General features: G+C 58.4%; 1 protein-coding gene across 1 annotated transcript in view; it reads right to left on the bottom strand.

Annotated features, from left to right (window-relative positions):
- The window catches only part of TNS3 (tensin 3), a 172,646-nt gene that overhangs the window by 57,785 nt on the left and 91,763 nt on the right, over positions 1 to 23,098 (bottom strand). The window contains 1 exon segment of the mRNA XM_077765786.1: positions 5,816 to 7,054. Coding sequence (XP_077621912.1) covers positions 5,816 to 7,054 — 1,239 coding nt within the window.

Raw genomic sequence — 23,098 nt, 5'->3', positions numbered from 1 at the left:
GTGGGGCCCCCATGGGGAGGGGTCAGCTCTGAGAAGGCTCCCTCTAGGGGCCTCTGCAGGCAAAGAGCCCCCCAGACACCCAGTGTCCCCACATGCCCCCTGCCCTGTCTCAGCCCTATACCCCTGTTCAGATACCCTCCTGCCCCACCCCTGTGCTAAAATGCACCTGCTTCCAGCCACCTAGCCAAGGCGCTGGGACCTCACCAGCCCTGCATGGTTACAGAGGATGCTGGAATGGATGCAGAAAATACAGCAGCTGAGGGCCACAGACTCAGCGAAAGTCCCTGGGGACCTACACGTCCGCCCACCGGCCCCCGGTCACGTTCGCACTGCAGTCTCCACAGAGGGCAGGTTGGGGGCAGCTCCTCCTTTACAGAATGCCGTGAGCCTGCCCCAGCCGGAGACCTGCTTCTCCTGCCGACATGAGACACATGGCCCACAACGTGACAGTCACACAGCCGGACACAGCCACTCCCAGTGGTCCCTATGCTGGGAATGCACCTGTCCTCAGGCTGGTCTCCTTTCTTCCTGACACTGGACACTGCTTCCCAGACTTAAAGTGGGGACAAGTGTCCCCGGAGACAACCCCCCCGCCCCCTGCCGCCCCGCCACTCTCAAATACCAGTCTATCTCATTTTTGCAATTTCACTTTATTCCTGGGGACGGGGGAGGTACTGGCGTCAAGGGCAGGGAAACACCTCCTGGCCTGCACACCTTGGGATGTTAGGCCAAGCTTCAGGAGGCTCAGACCCTATGGGAGGCAGGAGCTTGTTGAGCCTTGACACAAGCAACGCTCAGTCATTCACACGCTCGGGGACACGCAGGGACGGAGCCCACTGAGATCGGGCCGTGCAGACCTAAGAGGAACAGGATGGAAGGCAGCCTCAGCCCCCTGCACGCCAGTCCCTGGGTCTATGGCAGATGCAACTTAAACCAGCCATCAGCAGAGGGTGGGGCAGGGACAGGACAGGGCAATTCCTGGAGGGCTTAGGACAGTCCTCGGAGGGAGCACCTGGAAGCCCCTTCTGGGCCCTGCAGAGGCGGAGGGTTCGGGCCAAGACAGTGGGGTGCCCACAAAGTGCTTTGCACCAGGACTGAGTCCGGCCTGACCTGGGAGATCAGCCCCGTGGTCACCAATGTGCCCTCTAGACCCGCAGAGGTGTAAGCGGGGACTTGCTCAGATAACCCACTAAAACACTGGATTCAAAAAAACCAGAAGGCCCTCGGCACCTCCATACAGGTTCCTAAATACACTGAACTCCCAATTACGTAAATCACTAGCCAAGGGTGGGCAGTACCTTCACCCTCAGCAATGCAGGACCCATGGGTGATTTCCTGGCACCCCGCCAGGGCAATTCCAACTTAGGGAGGGGACCGCCTGATCTGCTCTGCACAGGACTTGAGATCCTACAAGGTGGGGTCACAGCCCCTACTCCTCGGCCCCCCCTTGAAATATGCCCAGGCTTGTAGTGCGACAGGACCAGGACTCACTGCCCTGATCCCGGTGTGGGACTCCCGTATCCCCCTCCAGAGACTTGGGCCGCAGGGAAATCACCTGCGGGTAGAGCTCTCCTGCCTCACCGGGCACTGGGTCAGCCCTCTGGGGCCCAGGGCCCACGTCCGGTTAGCACCACAAATCTAAACCAGCCGTTCGCAAACCGGGCAGCACACTGGAATCGCATTAAAATTCCAGGTGTGCAGACCTCACCCCTTTCCCATGAATCCTGCATGGGTGGGGGCCAGAAAATGGCATTTTCTAGAACCTGCAGGTGTTACCAATACACAGTGGGTGTCAACCCCGGATTCACAATGCAGTTAACATGGGTGGGGGGCATTTAGGATCACTGTGATGCCTCGACTGCAGCCCAGTCACTTCAACCTGGCTCTCTGGGTGTGGAAGAGGCAAAACCCCTGCTCTGAAGAGGAGACAGAGACCCAGAGGCTTCCAGAACACCACCTTTATCTCCCCTCCAGGCCAGCAGAGAAGAATGAGGCCCTGGGTCACACAGGCCTGTACAGAGGGTTCTGGAAACTCCCTTGCATTCTTCGGAGCAAAGACAAACAACCTCTGGAGACCGCCCCACGGTGTGTCTGGGGCCTCCTGGCTTCAGCCCATTCAACTAAACACACGCATCTTCTTCGGGGAGAGTGAAGGAGGTCAAGGGGCAGAGTGACAAGAAAGGCCCACCCCTCCTAGCGAAGAGTTCCCACGGGGACGCAACCGGCTTCGTTTCTGCATCAACGGGAACAGGGATTGGTTCCTCAGTCTCTTCCACCTGCAGAGCTATATTCCCGAAGATCTAAGAGACGTTTGTTAGAAACACCTAGTGACGGGGTTCCCGGGGGAGGGGGTGCTCTGTTGGTTAAGCATCCAACTCTTGGTTTCGGCTCAGGTCGTGATCTCACGGTTTGTGAGTCCGAGTCCCTAGTCTGTGCGGCTAGCATGGAGCCTGCTTGGGATTCTCTCTCTTTCTCGCTCTCTCTGCCCCTCCCCCGCTCCCTCTCTCTGTCTCTCTCTCAGAATAAAGAAACATAAAACAATGTATAAGTTAAAAAGAACTCCTGGCGCTGACGAGCGCTCAGGACCGCAGCACCAGCAGCCTTCAGCAGCACAGACCTTGGCCTCTGGGGCTGTTTCCACCCTCTCTCCCCAGTCAGTCTCCGGAGAGCCCCCGGGAGCAGGCCGTCACTGGCAGGCGGGCGCCAAGGGGCCTAGTGAGGCAAGCCTGTCTCTCTGCATTGCAACACTGAAAACTCTTTCCACCGGGAAACCCGGAAGCACTCGGGTGGGTAGCACTTTTTCCAGAAAGGCTTGCTTAAAAGGGAAACAGTGCCTCTGAAAAGCTAGGGAGTCTCTCCTTCCAGGAGACAATACACCTCCCATGTTTTACTCTCCATAAGCTAGGACTTAAAGCACAGAGGAGAAAAGCCACATTGTAACCAAAGGAGAGATCGCTCCTCGACTCACAGGAGACTTCATTTCAAGTCTTTTTTTTTTAATCTTTATTTTTGAGAGGGGGGCGGGGGGGGGTAGAGAGAGAGTGCATGTGCGAGCGAGAGCGCACACTAGCATGGGAGGAACAGAGAAGGAGACACAGAATCCGAAGCAGGCTCCAGGCTCTGAGCTGTCAGCACAGAGCCCGACACGGGGCTCCAACCCACGAACCTCGAGATCATGACCTGAGCCGAAGCCAGACTCTTAACCGACTGAGACCCCCAGGCGACCCCCACATGGGACTTTTACACTCAAGACACCATCAGCAGAGGCTAGTACCTGGCTTCAGTTCCTATTTTTGCTTATTTAAATTTATTTTCCTTTTTAATGCTCTTTCCCCTCCCCAAGTCACTTGATCTCCCTGGTCTCCTCAAACGTGTTCTCTTTCAGTAGCTGTGGCGTCGACGGAGGACGGTCACCAGAGCCACCCATCTTCAGGGCCACCCTCCATGTACTGGACAGCGGTGCGGGCAGGTGCCGGCCGCAGGGCTGGGTGGAAAAATGACGCACAGGACTCAAGACATCATGACATCCCCACCCCGACGGAGAGCATCCCCGCCCTCTATCCGTGGACTGTCCGAAAGTGAAGGAGGGGATCAATCCGTGTGGACTGGCTTGTTTTTACCACACCAGAGCCCAAAGGGTCTCCAAAGCGAACCTTCAAACACCTGAAGGGGTGGCCCCGTGACGTGTTATTAAACAACGGATTGCCACGTGGCCTGGCGGTTCAACCCAAGAACTGAAAACACCCAGAATGACACCCATACACAGTAGTTCGCAGGTGTTCGCGGCAGGCCCCATGCTCGGATGGACAGATACACATACGGCGGTCCAACCTCACAGCGGAACACGATGCAGCCCCACGTGGGAGCAGAGCTCTAACACACGCCACGCCGTGGAGGAGTGTGGAAAAGCCGATGCCCGGTGAAAGCAATCCGGCACGCCGGCTGTGCGCTGTACGATTCCCTGAATACGAGATGCCGGGACAGGTGAATGCGTGGAGTTGGAGAGCAGATCGGGGGCGGGAAAGCCATTCCGAACATCCTACCAGGGGGTACCTGGGTGTCTTCCTCATAACCGGTGCACACTGTACGATTGAGGGTCGCTACTGACGTCAGGCACCTGTGACGCAAGGAGGGCCAGGCAGGGTCTCCCGCGGAAGACATGGCATCTCGGAACGTCCCACCCCTTTCCTGTCCGAGGTGGCTCCAGGCAGCTCTGGTCACGCCCACGGCAGCGCAGCCGGGCCTCAGGCACGCAGACACAGGGGCGGTGACAGCCGCCCCGGCGGGGCCCCTCTCAGACCCACCGGCGCTCCCTGTTCAGCCACACGTGGCCCGGCTCGGCTCAGCAGCCCCAGCCTCCCGATCCTGGCTCAGGACCTGGGACCCCTTCAAAGCCCAGATTTGCTGCACCCGCCAGACCTGCAGTGTTCCCGGACTCAAAACCAGGTCGTCAGCCCCACTGTCAGGATCTCCCTTGCACCTGGAGATGTTTTCTGTCTTCTGCAGCTGAGAAGGGCAAGCACTTGACGTTTAAATGTTAAAATCAAACGGGTCCCAGTGTTCTCTACACCTGCCAGCGACGCGAGTTCCCTTCCCCCTCAATTCAAGTGTCCGAGAGCCACAGACCTGAGCGTTTCTCTAAGGACAAGACGCCCGGGAACAAAGGGCGAAGCCCGCAGGTGGGCTGGCCTGAGCGCGCCTCTCCCCTGCCTCTCCCCTGCTACACTTCCTTGCTTCCCGTGCGTTCCGAGTGTCCAGGCACGTGGCTTTCCCGCCAGGAGCTCACGGCAAGCGGGGCCTCACATTGGAGCCGCACACCAGGCCACTTCACCCATGGACACCTCCCAAAACTCGGCTGTGAGGCGGGAATCGATCCCTACAGCCAAGGGCCTTGGGGAGAGGAAGGGGGTCCTGAAAACAACACCCGGTAGCGGAATCTCACCATCAGCGCGACTGGCTCAGCCTTCAGGGTCAGACGCGGAAGGACGAGGTGGGCGTCCCCTGCTTTGTGACTCCTGATTCACTTACAGCAGAACGCAGGGAGCCTGCTGACACACCAGCGCGAGAGCCCCGGGCGCGTGTGGACACCACGCTTTTGCGGTGGCCTCTGGGTCCAGGCCCCTGCCTGACAGCGGACGGGCACCTAGCCCTTGGCCTCTCTGGAAGTCAGTGGCGCCCAGGCTTGGATGCCCAGCCAGGCTCCGCCTCCTGTATGTGCATTCTCCCAGCAGTCTTCGCACGCGGCCCCCTGTCCCCGACCGCCTCGCTCCATCCCAGCACCCGCTGGCTGCCCCCCTGCAGGTTGGCCCACCAGCTCTCGGGGGCCCCACAGTTTCGCGCCACTAAGACATGAAGATCAAGTCAGACCCCATCCTAACAGGTGTCCCCGCCTTCACAAAGCCACACCCCCAAGGTCACTGCCTGTCCGCTACAGCCACCCGTCTTCCCAGGCCCCATGGTGGGACACGAGGGCCCTGTCCTGGTCCCTGCACCACACACCCCAGGGATCAGGGCCCCACAGCCCTACCCTCCTGGAGTCGGCGCAGCCCCACCGCACAGGGGCGCACAGAGACAGTGCCTGGGTTCCCTCCCCGCCCCCCGACTCTCTGGAACCAGCCCCTCCCTCTGCCCTCCCCTCCACCCCCGCTCTTCGCGAGGCCAACTGGGAACCACCCACTTGCTGACCTGTGCCCACACGGCCATGCCCAGCCGGCCTCCCTGCAGGCCTCCCCCAGGCCCAGGAGAGCCCCGCGTTCCTCCGGGGGGCCCCGCTCTGTGAGGCGGGCATGAACACGGTGTGCAACGGCCCACTCACCTTGCCGCATGGAAGCCCTGCCGGGGCCCTCTCCAGCGTCCCGCAGCCCGCCTCCCGCGCCGTCGGGCAGCACGGGGCCGTTGGCCTGGATGCCAGGTGTGTTCATGTGGGTAGGGAGGGGCTCAAAGGTAGGGTCCAGCTCCAAGATGAGCCTGTTGAGCTGCTCGATGGACTGGTCGATGTCCAGGGTGGGCGAGCCTGGGGCCGGGTCCACGCCGGGCTCCAGTCCGGTCCCGTTAAGGACCCTGATGTCCGGAAACCTGGGCTTGAACGCTTTGCCAGGAGGGGGCCGCTGTGCCTCGGGGAGCTGGGGCCCGGGGCCCACACCCCTCGGCGGGGCCGCTCTGCTCCCGGTCCCCCGGGTGGGGGTGACCAGAGCCCTGGGCTGGGCCTGCAGCAGGCCAGGCCCATCCTCGGGGCCGCGGCCGCCCAGCCTGGCCTCGCCGTCGGGAGCGAAGGCGTACTGCTGGGCGGCCACCATCTGCTGCTGGCGCACCCAGGTGTGCGTGGAGTAGCTGCTCTGCCCGTAGGCCTGCGTCTGGGCCGACACGGAGGGTGTCCGCAGCGCTGGCTGCAGCTGCCTTGGCTCTCGGACCCCGAACGCCCGCTCCCGCTCGAACGGGGGGTCCACGCTGAGGCTCAGGTCAGGGGCGAGGCCACCGTGTGTGTCTTCACTGGCGCTGCCGCCAAACCCGTCAGACAGGAGGGAGTTCTGGCTGCTCTGGTAGCAGGCGAAGGGGCCCAGGTGGGCCGACTGGTGCCCCTCAGAGGAGGACAGCGTGCCCATGCTATCCACGCTGTGCAGGTCGTGGCCAGGCATATCGTCGTCCAGGATGTCCGTCTCCCGCTCCTTGAGGGCGGTGTCACCGTTCACATGCACCTGGGCAGGCACAACGTGGCGTGCGCCCCTGTACTTGCCGGGAGCATCGGTCATATCCTTGAGGGGGCTTCCAGAATCTTCCAGGCCGAAGCCGCTGAGCAGCTGGTCGAGCTCGGCCTTCTCCTGGGGGCTGAGGCCCCGCCTGGGCCCCGCGGCAGGCTGCTCCTCCGTGCGGTCGGTCCGGACGGACGCGGTAGAGTGGCCGGAGTCGCTGCTGACCGACAGGGTGTGGTCGCCGTGGTCCGGGCTGGCAGTGGCGGGCACAGCCGGGGCCCCGCCTGGGACGCCAGGGTCCGAGGCGCTCTTCTTCCTCACCTTGGCGTACAGGCTGCCATCGACTGGGCCCTGTGTGTGCAGCACTACAGGAGAAAATGGACACCAGCTGTGAGTCAAGGTTGCAAAGGGGGCTTCAGGCTCTCAGGTGGACACCTGCCTGAACAAGAAACACGAATCCGCGACGGACAGACAACGTGGCATAATCGGGGACAAGTACTCCCCCAGGACCCCCAAATTCTGCAGTCTCCCCCATACACCTGCAGAGGAGGGCCAGGCCCAGCAATTCCAACAGCTTCAGGCCCCAGGACCCTTTCCACCTTCTTAGGCAAAGGGAGTCACCACTTAGAGAACCTTCCAGATTCTCCAAGCTTGGGCGTCATCCTGACTGGAAGGCTGGAAGTTAATTTCGTCGTTAGCCTGAACCTGAGCTTGTGAGTCCCTAGGAGCCAAGAACCCACTGTGCACAGGACACGGGGACTGGCCGGCCCTGAATCTAACAGGGAGGTTGAAGGGGAGAGAAAGGCAGGCCTGCCCGACAGCACGGCGTCCTTCCACCGAGAAGGTAGAGGACCCAGGGCGCCTGAAGCAGATCTTGGTGTGCTGACCTCCCTCCACCCGGCAGGATGGTAGGGAAACACAGATGAGGCCTCAAATCGGGGCAGGACGAGCGGAACCCTCCGCTACTATTACTAACTACAGATGGGCCGATGGCATAGCTGGGGTCCCAGGCAAGCTGAGGTCGGCACCCCGTTTCCCCGCTGGGACATGGCAGACCCAGTCACACTCTGAGCACCTGGGAACCATGGAAGACTTGGCTGCTGGGCACTGGGGCTGCACCAGGGGACCCAGGAGAGACACGGAATTCCAATGCTCACGCAGACGTCACCCCCACGCTCTTAAGACACAGCTGGACGGGGGCAGGACGGCGCAGGAGCTCGGCCATCAGAGAGACAGCAGCTCAAGGGCTGGCTCTACTCGACCCGCCCTCGAGCCACGGCCCACACTCCTCCAGCTGCAAATGAGGGTGTGTTGTATGTGCAGGCTTGCCATGAGGGTGAGAGACAGCACGCACACGAAGGGCTTTACTGGCCTGAGAAAACATGCGTCAGTGTGGCTTCTGGTGCTGGGAGGCGTCAGCCCCTGCGACACCCACAGAGCACCCACCTCCCCTCTAGCTGCAGGGCATGAGGCCGGGGGGCAGCTCCATGGGAGTCCCAGACCCCGCCACAACAACAGACGAAGGGGTCCGAGCAGTCCTGGCCAGCGGGTGTCCGGCCAGGCCACAGACTGCAGGGCCACACAACCAGGCGGCCATGGAGAATTCTAGAAGCCCGTCTCACCTGCCGGAAGTGTGCGTCTATGACTTCCATATCATTCTCCCTAAATTTCAATTAAATGCAAGGGTGCAATGACTTTTTTTTTTAATGTTTTTTTATTTATTTCTGAGAGAGAGAGAGAGACAGAGATGGAGAGACAGAGAGTGAGCAGGGGAGGGGGAGAGAGAGAGAGGGAGACACAGAATCTGAAGCAGGCTCCAGGCTCTGAGCTAGCTGTCAGCACAGAGCCTGACGTGGGGCTCAAACCCCTTCAGTCGGTGAAGCATCCGACTTTGACTCAGGTCACGATCTCGAGGTTCGTGGGGTCAAGCCCCACGTTGGGCTCTGTGCTGACAGTTAGCTCAGAGCCTGGAGCCTGCTTCAGATTCTGTGTCTCCCTCTCTCTCTCTCTCCCCCTCCCCTGCTCACTCTGTCTCTCTCTCAAAAATAAACATGAAAAAAACTGTTTTTAATTTTTAAATATTTAAAGCATGTGTTTACCATTTTTAAGATTTCTCATTTTAACCAACATTTTTTTAAAAAATGTTTATTCACTGGGGCATCTGGGTGGCTCAGTGGGTTAAGCCTCTGTCTTCGGCTCAAGTCATGATCTCATGGTTCGTGGGTTTGAGCCCCACGTCGTGCTCTGTGCTGACAGCTCAGAGCCTGGAGCCTGCTTTGGATTCTGTGTCTCTCCCTATCTCTNACGTGGGGCTCAAACCCCTTCAGTCGGTGAAGCATCCGACTTTGACTCAGGTCACGATCTCGAGGTTCGTGGGGTCAAGCCCCACGTTGGGCTCTGTGCTGACAGTTAGCTCAGAGCCTGGAGCCTGCTTCAGATTCTGTGTCTCCCTCTCTCTCTCTCTCCCCCTCCCCTGCTCACTCTGTCTCTCTCTCAAAAATAAACATGAAAAAAACTGTTTTTAATTTTTAAATATTTAAAGCATGTGTTTACCATTTTTAAGATTTCTCATTTTAACCAACATTTTTTTAAAAAATGTTTATTCACTGGGGCATCTGGGTGGCTCAGTGGGTTAAGCCTCTGTCTTCGGCTCAAGTCATGATCTCATGGTTCGTGGGTTTGAGCCCCACGTCGTGCTCTGTGCTGACAGCTCAGAGCCTGGAGCCTGCTTTGGATTCTGTGTCTCTCCCTATCTCTCTCTCTCAAAAATGAATAAACATTAAGAGTAATTTTTTAATAAAATTTAAAAAATTAACAATTAAAAAATTAAAATTAAAAAAAGGAAGCTAAGAATGAATGGTACAAAAGTTCTTTGAATTTAAAATGGGACACTGAACAAAAGTGCACAGTAAAGGTTGTGAGTTAGAAGCCCCTGGCCAGCGCCAGGCTAGAACTGTGCCCAAGGGAGGGTCTGTGTGACGCGCCATAGGACGCGAAATGCCCTGGGCCGGAGAGTCTTGAGTACCCCTACCCTCCGTACCTGTGTCAAGGTTAAGAGCAAACACGTGAACACAACATGATCACCACTGACCTCGCACCGGCTCTGCACAAGACCCAGCACTTAGGCCACAGGGTCAGCAGCCCCCAGGGAGGCTCAGGGACCTTCCCATCGGCAGCACAGAAGCCAGGACGCAGCCCAGGCCACCACAGGCTCCGGCCTAAACTTCTACCATCCGTGCATACAGGTTGTAGCCACGGGACGAGGAGGAGGGGAAGGGGCTCTGACCTCCACGCCTCACCCTGCACTCTGGCCGAGGGCTAGCACTTCTACAAGAAGCACTCGGACTGGTTTTTCACTTGGAGAAACTGGATGTCCCTGTTTCCCTGCTGCCTCGGCATGGGAGTCCCGGTCCCCATTTACGTGCCTGTGTTCAGCTCACTCAGAATGTTCAAGCCCCTGCTTCCTCATTAGAGAATAGACTAAATATCCCTATCTTTTAGGGCGAGATCAACACATGGGCAGCCAGGAGGCCATACTCAGCAGGAAGAGAGAGCTCTGTCCCAAGTAGAGCCCATGAGTCCCTCCCTGTCCCCGGACCTGCTCCCAGACCACAGCAGGCACACACCTGCCCCTGCCCCAGGGCCTTTGCTCATGCTGTTCTTAGCCTCCTTTGCTCTCCATCCCAGCTCACTCCCTCCTCTCCTCAGCAGGGCTTCTCTGACCATCCTTTCCCCTGGGGCAAGGGGGGGAGGTGGTCATCTGTTGGTCTGTGGCACAACTGCCTCCAGCACTTTGCAGGTCTGCAAACTATCATGTAATGTGCCCCGACCCGAGTATGGGCTCCAGGAGGCCTGGGAGCTTCTTGCCCCCGGTGGTATCCTCAAAATTAGGGAACAGATCCTGGCACCCAGTGGGCACCAAGTAACCAAGAGAGCCAATGCTCTAGCATGTTCTCATACACAAAAACCTGGGGAGCTACTCTGGAAAGTTCCACCATCTCTGTGGGCAAGAGAACTGAAAACCACTAACTAGGCCAAGACAAATACAGCAATAAGGTGTGAAGGCAGAAGTGGCTGCAGCCCCAGGGTCCCCTCCCTCCCCGGCAGGACCCCCACCCTGCGAGCCTGCCAGCTGGCCTTCCCACACTACAGAGCAAAGCTACAGAAAGCTACCTGAGAGCACCCAATCTGAGGCTCCAAAACGTCAAAGAAAACACATCATGAATGGACAGGTACAGGTGGCCCAGGATGACCCTGGTCAGGCAGAGGGGCCGGACGCCCTGGTCGGCCCGCCATTACCTGTCGGGGCCACAAGACAGCAGCATGACCATGAGGAGGGCACAGCCCTGGCATACAGTGGGTACACAGCAACGGCCCTGCATCGCTGTGCTTCCCGTCTCCCCCACTGCCCTGTCTGCAGGCTCCCCCGAAGCCACATCTTTCCACAAGTTCACAGCCTGCCTCCGGCCTCTGCACTGCACACAGGAAGGACCACGTCTCCCACGCGGGGCTGCCGTGTGTTTCCAGAGACCCGGTGTGAAAACGGCGGGGGGCATCGGAACCACCTGCCTAGCCCTCCCCTCCCTAGAAAACTAACTGGAGCCCCACCCCTGCTGTGCGGAGTCCCCACAGGCTTCCCGCCACGCCAATGTTAAGGACACCGGTACTCGAGGAGGGCAGAGGGCATGAGTCTGTGGCTTGGCCCAGGGTCAAGGAGGGCACGGCCCCTCCAGGGAAGGAGGTGCAGGGCTGGAGACTGTAAGTGGCCCCTGGGGCGGGGGCCAGACGGAGAATTCTGGAAGGTGCAGCCAGGCACCTTCATCTGCCCCCAGGCATCTCTTGTATACAGTTAAATGACTTCTGTTAACTTTGTGTTTCCAGCTCACAGGGAATATGACTGATCCCTGTTCGGAAAACCCTGATCCCAGAAGGAGGCGGGACCTGCCTGGTGCCCCGGTCCCCAGAGCTTTGCAGCTGGGGACACAGACCCAGCCCGGGGACCAGCCAACTCTCCCCACACCATTCTCCCTCTCGTGTTACCTTTCCCTCCGCGCTGGCCCTCTGGCCAGAACCCCAGGGAGGTGCCTGGTAATGATTGCCCCGCCGCCAGGGCCTAGTTAAAAATCAAACAGACAATAATTCAGCTCTGATTAGGGCTGAATGACCCAGCAGGGCGGTTTATCATCTGGAAAATAACAAGAAGGAAGAAAACACAGAACAGGCAGGGACCTCACCCTGGCCCTGCCCGCCCCCCTCCCGCCCCGAAAACGGGGCTTTCCTACAAGTAGGTAAAGACGCTTTCAGGAAACCTTTCAGAAATAATGCACGAAAATGGGGAAGACCAAAACCAAACCAAAACAGTTGAGAACATTCCTTCCCATCCTGCCTGAACCCACAGGAAGCAACACCCACCTGTGCTCACGGGTGTGTTAAAACTCAGCCAAGGCAAACGGCGGAATCTCCAGGCCGCCTCCTCCCAGGCACTGACCACCCGGCCTCCGAAAAGGCACAGACCGGATGTGGGGTACGGGCCACTGGCCCCTGGCCCCGCTTCCAACAGAAGGTCATTCAAAACAAAGGGCAAACCTGGTAGATGTACACAGCGAGCCGCACTTTCTCCTGTCGCGTACTGAGCCTGGATCTTATGTTCTACTCTCATACAGAGTGTCAGGTTTGTTCAAAAGCAAGTTTTCATTTTGGAAGTGAAACCCACGGGTGGCTCCGTGGGTTGAGCGTCCGACTCCAGATTTCGGCTCAGGTCATGATTTCACGGTTCACGGGATCGAGCCCCGCACTGGGCTCTGTGCTGACATTGTAGAGCCTGCTGGGGATTCTCTCTCCCTCTCTCTCTGCTCCTCCCCCACTCTTTCTCTCAAATACATAAACTGACAAAAAAAAAAAAAAAAAAAAAGGCAAGTTTTCACTTCAAAAGAGCAAACAGGGTCCTCCCGTGAGTCCTTAATGGAGAAAACCAGAAAGCGCCCCAAGGAATGTTTGCCAGTGGGAAGTGGGGGGGGACGACAGAGGTGAAGGGGTGGCGGGCACATCTCAGGCATCCAATGGGCTGACGGGGCAGCAGGATGCACGAAGGCGCGTGTCCAGGCAGGGCTGTGTGTCTTCAGAGGGACAGAGAGGCAGGGACGCCCCCTCCCAAAATCGCCATCGTGTCGGGATGACGTTCTGAAGACAAAGGCTCTTTGTGCCTGGGCTCCATGCTACCCCTGGGATGAGACTCATAAGTCCCAGAGTGATGCCGTGAAGCAGGAACTGGAAAACCCACTTTGCAGATGAGAAAACAGAGGCCTAGGAACAGAGCATCTGGGGCCTGGCCTAACCTCCGTCCACGCCCGTTCTTCTAAGACACTGAAATTCCAAAGCCTACAGACCGCCTCTGCGACACTAACAACTTAATTTTGGAGAGGAATTCGCCGGAATGTTTTCTCTGCATGTCCACACATACCCTCCACTCCCTCCTCGGCAACCGCCCGGCCACCAAGCTTTCCTCCCTCACTCCTGACGCGGCCCCTGGTCCGTGGCTCCCGGCCCAGATGGCGTCCCGCGTTCCCAGGCCACTGGGTGGGTGCCCGGTTCTGTGTGTGTTCCCTTCGCAGGCAGCCAAGCTGCGCTCCCAGGCAGACTGCGTGTCTCTGTGCTCCCTCCCGCTGCGCCCACAGCCCCCGCGGTTTCCCCGCCTGCCGGGACGCCCCTGATTGGCCGTTTCTTCACACTCAGAGGATCACTGCTACCTGCAGGGGGCCTGGGGGACACGCTCCGGCTCACCCTCCAGGTGACTCGCTCGGGCCCCCCAGCCAGGCCGACCGCCGCAGTACCATATCACCGCAGCATGCGGGGGGTTCTCATGGCTTCCCAGTGGGGAAGAACAGCATCCACCTCCACGCATGCACCTGGCTCCCGCTTGGCCTTCCGGGAAAAGGCCCTGGAGGGGAGGCGCGGAGGGGTCCCAGGGGTGACCCAGGACACAGATATGTCCTGTATCTCGGCTGTGGTGGGAGGTCCATAGAAAGAAAGGCAAACTCGAACGGCACGCTGAAGCCGGTCTGTTGTACCGAATATAAAGTGCACCGCGATCAGAGCCCCCATCGTGAAATCAAGACGGGAAGGAGGCTCAGCGCAATGAGCCCACCCTGCCGTGGCTCCCGGCCCCTTCTAGGCCTCTCCTTCCTGCTCCTAGGCCTCGTGACAAAGCCAGAACTCTCCTCTCCTTGGGATGGCGGTCCCTGGGGTCCCTCTGTGCCCCCTTGGGCCACACAGCCTGTGTGGACTTCTCCACGGGAGTGAATTATGAGCACGCCTCCCCTCCCCTCCACACTCCATCTGGGCTCCAATCCTGATTAAAAGTCCTGACCGCAGTGCTGGGACCTTGGGTGAGTCACTCAACCCCTCTGACCTCACCCTCTTGATCTGTGGAGAACTGACCCAGCGAGGGGGAGCAAGGGCGAGTTGGAGGAGGGCCGCTCCGGGGTCCCGGGACCATCCAGGGAAACCACCACAGAGGGCGTGTCACACATCGGCCCAGGGCGACCACTGCGTCCCTGCACGTCCCCTTCCTGTCCCGGCAACAGATTCCGGGATCCACTATGACCTGTGTCTGCATTCTCTGGGCCCAGAGCCTGGGGGGCAAGAGCGAGTCGCATCAGTGAGTACACAGAACTCAGCTCAACGCGCCTCAGCCTTTGGGAACAGAGCTGCAAGACAGATTCTTCACCGAAGAGTAAAGCAGAAGATAGATTTTTAAAGCAACGTTCTCCCACGCTCCCTAAGTGGCGGGCTGCCCCAACACAGACCACCAGGCCAGTGTCAGCTGCCCTGCACACCCCACAGCCCAGCCCTGGGGCCGAGCTCCTCGAGACCCTCAACAGTGGGGACGATAGCGTGGCAGCGGGGGCCCGTGGGCCCAGCACAAGCCCTGCAGGGCGCAGAACTCACCGCGGCTGAACACGGGGTCCCCGGGGCTCAGCGGGGTGACGGTCACCCCAGCCCCAACACAACCCTGCAGTCTTCCCCGTGCCCCTTGGGGCCCCGTGCAGGGGTGGGCAGAGACCGCGTCTCCTGTACCTGCAACCTGGGCTCTGGCTGCCCAGCCGCAATGGCTTGCTCTTCTGAGAACGGACCCCACAGGGACACTGACCTGCGTCAGGACCTCTGGCATCGGGCGGGTGCCTCGGTGCCACCGTGTCGTGCAAAAGGAGCCCCCGGGTCCCAGCCTCCGGGGCCTAGAGAGCTTGGTCCCCCAGCTGGGAGGATGGGCCCAGAGGGGAGACTGGGTGGCCTTAGTAATGTCCCCGGGACGCCTCCTCCCTCGGGGCACCATGCAGGCTGAGGCTCCGAGGCCCCATGTTTCACGAGAGCCTGGCTGGGGGGATGTTATGTCATCAAGTCACTCGTGCAGAGATCTCTGTCTCCTCTCAGGCAGGCATAGCTGCACCCCTATAAACCGCACCTGAGACCAAGCTGGCTTAACGGGCTTCTGCCTCGGTGCGGGTTAAAGACTGCCCCACATTTCTATAGAGTTAAGTCTCATTCCCAAGTGAAGCCAGAGCTAAATACGACGACCACACTTAGCTCTTTGAGAACATGACCTCTCACACTCAGCGACTCTGATAGTTCACAGGGTGACCAGAAAGCCACCCCTTCCCTGTGCCTCGGCTTACGTTTTACCAGATGCAGAAGATGCTGGAATTGTATGGCCGTGAAGGCATAGCCTATGCCCCCTGGACCAGGAAACCCGGCTCCTCCCCTGGGCCCAGAAATACCTGCATCCTGGGACGGGGCTCCTGCGGTGTGCCTTCTCACCTTGACAGTAAGCGCTCTCCCAACTCAGAGCCGCCCCCGCCCCCAAAACGCAAGGCAGACCGCCTCTCTGGCCAAGCCGGTGTGGAATTCGCTCCCTCCAGAGCCAAGATGGGCTCTGGGCGAATGTTCTCTACAAACAAGGCAGGCTGTAAATTCTTGGAGAAATACAGAGTAGGAGGAGGGCGAAAAAAATGCAGGAGTGGAACATTCCAACGGGAAGTGTTCGGGAACCGCCTCTCCAGGAAGGGACGCGCCCACCGCGGGGCCAGGCGCCTCGGAGCTGGAACTCCAGGACTCCAGGTGAGCCCGCCTGTGCCGGGCGAGGCGCGGCACGCCATGGTGTAGGGCACTGGGGCACACGGCGGGGCTGTGCCTGGACAGCCCACACCCAACACCAGGGCCCGGCACCTCTCCCCGCCGACGCCCGGCTGGCGCCCATCCCGTCCAGGGCATTCATCTGGGCAGTGTCTGACTGCTTGGTCGCAGCCACTCCTAACTGTGAAAACACATTCCAGACCCAGCCGGCCGGGGGAGCCGGCCATCCCGGCGGCCAAATCAGAGCTCCCCCGGGGCCAGCCAGCCACTAACCCGTCCCGAAACACTGATCCGCTCTACGGGGCGCTTACGACTCCTCTAACCTGCAAATGGTCTTCCCAGCACCTCCAAGGTGCTCTTTCCTGCCAGCCTGAAACAGATCCCTTTACATCCTGGGTGTCCTCCCCTCTTCCTGGGAGCACCATCTCCTGACTCTGATGGTTCTGCCTGGTCTATGCAGCCTCACAGAAGCCACACAAACGCACACGCACGCACATGCACACACGCGCACACACACACACACACACACGTGCACACACATGCTCCCTGCTCACCTTCCTTGGAAACAGCTCAGCTAGACCCAGGGATCCGCTTTTCCATGCAGAGCGGCAGCATCCCGCCCTGGGTGCGGGTATGCCTATGCCTCCCTTACAGGGACCGGACCCCCTCTCCCTGGTGTAGAAGGTGGAAGATCTTCTAGGCTCTGCAGGGGACACTGATTGCCAAAAAGGCCAGTGCAATGCAAACACGAGGGCGGGGTTTCGTGCAATCAGGTTAGGTGAAATTTGAACCCTGGAGGCTGAGGAGGCGGAGAAAAAGCTCTCCAGAACCGCTAGGCCTTGGCCTTGACTTCCAAGCCTCCAGCTGAACCTGCTTCCACGGACGAGCCACAGTCTGAGCATCCAACTGCGCGCTTGGGACTGTCAGCCAGGGCACCTCCGCCTGATACCGCTCCTCTCTGGGGCCGAGTGTGGCCTCAGCGCTGATCGCGCAGCCTGCACACACCTCCCCTCCCCGCGTTCCCCCGCATTTCAGGCTTCAGTACCTGCTACCCGGGGGTGCTGCGGACCCCGGTGTACCCCCTGGCCTGGCTGCATAGCGGGGTGGCACAGCCACACGCTTTTACACGCAGAGACACACAGCACGGACAGGAGGCCGTGACAAAAGTCTGCTGTTACCAGGAGAAAGGATGTCTTCTGTCAGGGACACAATGCATGTTTCTTGCGCAAAAAGTCTACGCAATCTGGCATAAGGCAAGGACACAAATAATCCACTTTCCTTTGAGGAGGGGACCTCACCATACCTGCTGTGCAATTAATGCTGTCACCGTAATCATGGAAGTGACGCACTGAGCACATACTATTTCCTCTGTGAGAGAAATCAGAATTGGAAGTTCTCTGGAGCGTTTGGGGCTTTGCCAGGTTGGAGCCAACTCTGCGTCCGGGTGTGAGCGGGGGGTCTGGCCTTCTGCGGGACGAGACCCTTGTGACCAGACCCACGTGTCTCAAATCTGGCACCGTGCCAGGAGCCAGTGGTGCGGAGGAGACGCGAGCGTCTACACTTGGACCAAGGTCTCCTCTCTCCACTTCTAACAGACCGCGGGTCTGGGTGTCCGCACTGCTGACCACTGAACGCTGCGACACGCGGTCACTTCCCAGAGCTCCTGCCCATGGGTTGATTACACGGAGCCCATTCGAGCCATGACCACAACCTTCTCCCGAAACAAGAGTGGCTTTTAAGGCTTTGCCGATGTTTGCCGGGAAGGGAGCTGTGTGGCTCAGGGTCTGGAAAGGCCTCGGAGCTTTGCGCCCTTGCAGAGCTATCCTTCTCTGCACAGGCTTAACCATCTAATGCAGAAAAGACACAGTGGGTTTCCCAAGTACCTCTGGAAGCAGGTGGCACCAGCGTCCTGCGGGACGCCCCGGGGACCCTCACGGGCAGGGCCCAGGCAGGAAGACCCCTCCCTTCACGCCCTGCTCGGGGGGACCCGCTCCTCGGCCAAAGGCAAAGTATCGCTTTTGAAATCTTGCCAATTCCCAAGATCAACGCCAATACATCCACGGCGTTTGGTCTAGGGGCAGGGAGAATGGATTCCAGGTAACAAACGAGTCGCATTCGATACGGGTTTAAAAACGGGAGCACCTGATGGGGGGCTCAGTCGGTTGAGCATCCGACTCCAGATCCCGGCTCAGGTCATGATCTCGTGGTTCATGAATTCGAGCGCTGACAGCACAGAGCCTATTTAGGAATCTGTCTCTCACTCCCCCTCTCTCATTCTCTCCCTCAAACATAAATAAATGTAAAAAAAAAAAAAGTTTAACCATTAAGAGCTTGTGGGGCGCCTGGGTGGCTTAGTCGGTAAAGGTCTGACTTTCACTTAGGTCATGATCTCGCGGTTCGTGGGTTCGAGCCCCGCGTCGGGCTCTGTGCTGACTGCCAGCTCAGAGCCTGGAGCCTATTTCAGAGTCTGTATCTCCCTCTCTCTCTGACCCTCCCCTGCTCACGCTGTCTCTCTCTCCCTCTCTCTCCTAGAAATAAATAAAAATATTTAAAAAAATAAAAATAAAAATAAACATTAAGAGCTTGCATAGCATGACCATCCTCGGAACATTTCCACCAGGAACCCCGAGTTACGTGCATTTCCGGTAGTGACGTCCCCAGAGCCAGGACGTCACGGAGGACATCAGTGAACAAGCCACCGCTAGGTAAATATACAGCAACAGAAGTCAGTCCCTGCCTCTCGGTTTCGGGGAGAGAACCTCCCGGGGACAGCTGTGCACCTGTCCGGGGCCCGTTCAGTGAGGCGGTCAGTGATGACTGTGCAGACGAGCCTGCCTTTAGGGCGGGCAGGGCAGGCCCAGGGGTTGATCATGAGACCTGTCCACCGGGAGCCACTTCTCTCGTTCCTGCACCTGCCCGTCTCCACCGCAGACCCTGCACCCCCCCCACTGGCCTGACGTCAGCGTCCTCTCTCGAACAGACACGTCTGTCACCCAGCCACCTACGGCCAGGTCCCCACCGAGAAGGACGCCCAGGCACAGTGCTGCCCTGCACTGCTAGCCCCACGGCTTTGCTCCAAGAGCGCATCCTACCGGCCGGGGACAGGGCACCGTGCATGCCACCTTCACCCTCTCGGTGGATGCCCCCCCACCCCCATGCACACCGAGCAGTCCCAGGGCACCTGGCACTCACACTGATGAGCGTCACACACTGCCACTAAGATGACCCCAGTCCCAAGAAAGGGCTGGATGCTCTGAGAGCCATGTGCCCTGCAGTCTGGGCTGGACATGCTGGGTGTAACTCCCTGTGCTCACATTTCCGCCTCCCACCATCAGCCCTGCCCCAGAGGACAGCTTCCAGAGCACGGACAATAAAACACGGCCACGCACTCTGTCCTTGGACCTGTAGTGAGAATAAAGCCTACTCACACACAACTGTGTAAGAATCTCGTTTGCTGGAATTTGAAGGTGATTTCAACCACGTGCGGTCCCCAAAAAACCACACGGCAGTGACTTCCGACTTTTAATGGCAGAATCTGGTCTTCAAATAGGACCTTCTGCAGAATTCCAACAGGAGGGATCTAGGAGACCGGAGGAGGGATGGTGCGCAGAGAGGGTCCCGGCAAGGGAAGGAGTGGGGAGCCCTCTCCTGAGGGGCCTGCTGGTGATCCTAGACTGCAGGACGAGCAGCCTGTGCCCAGGGACACGCTCACTGCCACCTGTTACCTACCAACTCCCGGGGCCACANGAGGAGAGGTGCATCCCAGCCCCCACCCTGCTCAAGCTCTTGCTCTGCTGCCCAAATACTGAAAACCCTCAATCTTTCCCATGTGGGTGGCATCCGACATCCAAATGTTGCCAGGCCTTTTCCATAGCAAATGTCCTGGCCAACCTTTGAGAGGTCAGGGACAGGCAGGAACTGCCAGGCTGTGTGACCAGGTGCAGCCATNATCCCGGGTCACAAAGGACAGGAGAAGAGTGAAAGAGGGTCCATGTGCTCCCCCTGACACCGAGGCGGTCCAGGAGCCGCCCCTGCCTTTCAGACCCATCTGTGTGCACAGGGGCCTGTCCCGTGTGCATGCCCACGCCAGGCTGTCTATGGTGAAGGCCCATGACCCCAGCCAGGCCAAGTGTACAGACTGGGTGCAGTGCTCATCCGCTCAAGGAACCTGGCCATCCCTGGCGGACTGGTGTGTGTTCATGAACACAAACTGGTCCAGCCGTGAATTCTGACAGACGCACCTTCTCACATGGCACTTGGGCTCGAAGAGCCATGGACTCTGAGTGACAGGCAGCTCGGGGCCATTGTCACTCATTAAACTGCTTCCAGCATCACACCGCTTCCTGTCCCCGGATCCAGTTTCAAGGGAACACCCAAAGGATGTTTGTACATGGCTCTTAGCACAGAGGGTGAGACTCTTATTTCAGATAAGATGCGCAACCAGCGCCTGCCTTCTGGGCGGATTAACTCTTTGGGTCCTGGGATCACACCTGACAGGGGACCCTGGGCGTGGGGGGCTGCAGGCTCTTAAGTCTGGAGAGCGAAGAGAAGGTGCTCTCTGAGGTCTGAGCAAGATGGCTGGTGGCAGATGTGCGTCACTGAGCTGCAGAAGCCAGCAGCGCTCACCGAGACGTGCTGGGGGTGGGGAGAGGTCTGATGGGGGTTTCCTGTGTGGGCTGCACACACAAGGCACCACAGCCCTGCAGCTCCATGGGCAGCCTGCCCCTCCCTCCTGCCGAGAGGAGCCTCGCCCCTGCATGTTGCAGAGCTGGGCCGGCGGTCTCGCCCGCCGCACTCCGGCCGACCCTCCTTCTGCTGAGCTGTCGAAGCTCCAACACTTGCTTTGCGCATCCAAGTGTTGAAGCCCAGCCATGGTTCCTGGGCAGAGAGGCTTGCAAATCCACTTGGGAGACGGTGACACCCGGTGTCACTGGTGGATCTGGAGCGCACAGCACCCTGCTCCCGGGCTGGCTCCCACACTGCAGCCGTTTCCTGCCCAGCGATCCCCCCCACCCCCAGAGCGTGGCACAGCATCCTGGATGCAAGGGGAACAGACTGCATCTTACTGGGAAGCGGCTGGGGAGTCCGAACCTCCCTAGCCATCCGCTGCAGCCCCCGTGGCTTTCAGGGCACCCCACGTCACCTTCCCGGGCCCCCGACAAAGTCCCCCGTCCAGCGGAAAGCCGTCTCTGTGGGATGACACTTCCTGATGGGACAAGCCCCCTGCCCCTCCCCCAGCGGCCGATGCTCCCTCAGTGCGCCCACGAGCCTCGTGCACCCTTGCCTCCAAGAGCCACCTCCTCTGGGAGTCCCACCGAGTGGCTGGCTGAGTGGCAGCTTGTCTGAGTGTTTATGAATTCCTGGCACACGCCCTAGACATGGCCCACGGTGCACCCTTCAGGATCGGCAACAGATGGACACACCCACCCACATACACATTTGTGTATAATATGCTCGAATGCACACATACCGGCCCACACATAAATGTGTGTATACACACATACATACATGTATCCGTGCAAGTGTAGTATATCTGTACACTCATGCCCAAGTATCCACATATAGTAGTGTACACACACATACACCTACACACATCAGTATACGCATATGCACATGTATGTGTAGGCACATGCATATGCAGATACACACACAGGTATACACACATCATACATATGTAAATGTATAATGCAGATACACGTGCACACATATATATAGGTGTGTACATACTCAGATACATACACATAAACAGAAATACATGAACATATACGTACACGCATATATACACGTATACACACATGCCTGTACACTATACTTGTACGTACACATACACACTCAAGCAATCACATATATATGCAAATATACACGTGTAAGTATATATACATACATATGTACGCATATCTACATATATACACATACAGACACATATATGCATATATGCTATATATATTTTTTTTTAATGTTTTACTTATTTTTGAGAGAGACAGACAGCGTGAGCAGGGGAGGGTGAGAGAGGGAGATACAGAATCTGAAACAGGCTCCAGGCTCTGAGCTAGCTGTCAGCACAGAGCCCGATGCAGGGCTTGAACCCATGAACCGTGAGATCGTGACCTGAGCTGAAGTTGGACGCCCAACCGACTAAGCCCCCCAGGTGCCCCTATATACTATATTTATATATGCACATATATGCTCCTGTATTCATGCATATGTGCAGGTATATACACACATTTAAATATATATGCATACACACATAGGCACACATGCACCTACATGTATACACGTACATATGCTCAGGCACACGTACACGCACACATACACCCCTCCCCCATCAGAAGGCCTGCCTGTGTCCCTCGCTCACACCCTCGCCCAGCAGAAACGCACCAGGACGAAGGGATTGAGCGCTCTGGGCAGGGGAACTGTGTACACAGGATAAAACAGAAGTTGCAGAGGTGGAGGCAATCTGTGGGATGATCTGTAAACGGGTCACTATACAGGTAGGGACACGGGGGTTCAGACGAGAAGGAGGCTCCTGAGTGAGCAGAGACCCTCACCGAGGACAGGGGGCAGAGCCTGCAAGGACGGACGGGACCACGGCCCCCGCACGGCAGCCTGAGATCTGCCGTCACTGGCCTTGGGGAGTGACACTCCAGGCTCCGGGGGTCCTGCCGGGGCAGTCCCCTCCGTGTGACATTTGGTGACACTCGGAGACAGGGTGGTCACGTATCATCAAACAACATAGGCAGGAAGGTGATACAGGCGGGAACAGAAACATTTCCTGGATGGAACAGCAAAGGCACCATAGTCCCTCATCACAGACCCTGGCTCCGCCTGGTTCCGCCGTGCTGTGGTGGCTGCCCCACAGCGCGGGGTTCCCTATCGTCACTGACCCCACGTTAGGGTCCTGACCAAGCTCTGGGCTCCAGGGCAAGTGACAACGGCGTTGTGGGACCCTGTCGGCCACGAGACCCGCTCAGTGATCACACAAACCACGTCCACCCAGCAGCTCTGGCTCTACGACTATGCCTGTGTGGAGCAGGACAGGGCACGGAGAGGTCAAGTGACTTGTTCAAGGCCACACAGCTCCAGTGGAGATGTGGGAGGAACACGTGGGCGGGCAGGGCTGAGACACAGTCCCGCGGGACTCGTGAAAGACATGGATGGACTGCAAACACCAAGAACTTCAGGTAGAGCCCATCACTGTTTTTTTGACTCCGCATCTCCAAATTCACCTACCCACCAAGAATATTCATTTCTAACCCCAGATCGACACGTGGTATTTTCGT

Source organism: Crocuta crocuta, unplaced genomic scaffold (assembly GCF_008692635.1).
Source record: "Crocuta crocuta isolate KB4526 unplaced genomic scaffold, BGI_CrCroc_1.0 scaffold751, whole genome shotgun sequence".
In the NCBI taxonomy this organism is placed as follows: Eukaryota; Metazoa; Chordata; class Mammalia; order Carnivora; family Hyaenidae; genus Crocuta; species Crocuta crocuta.
Note: the sequence above shows the minus strand (reverse complement) of the source record. Positions and strands in the feature narration are given on the sequence as shown.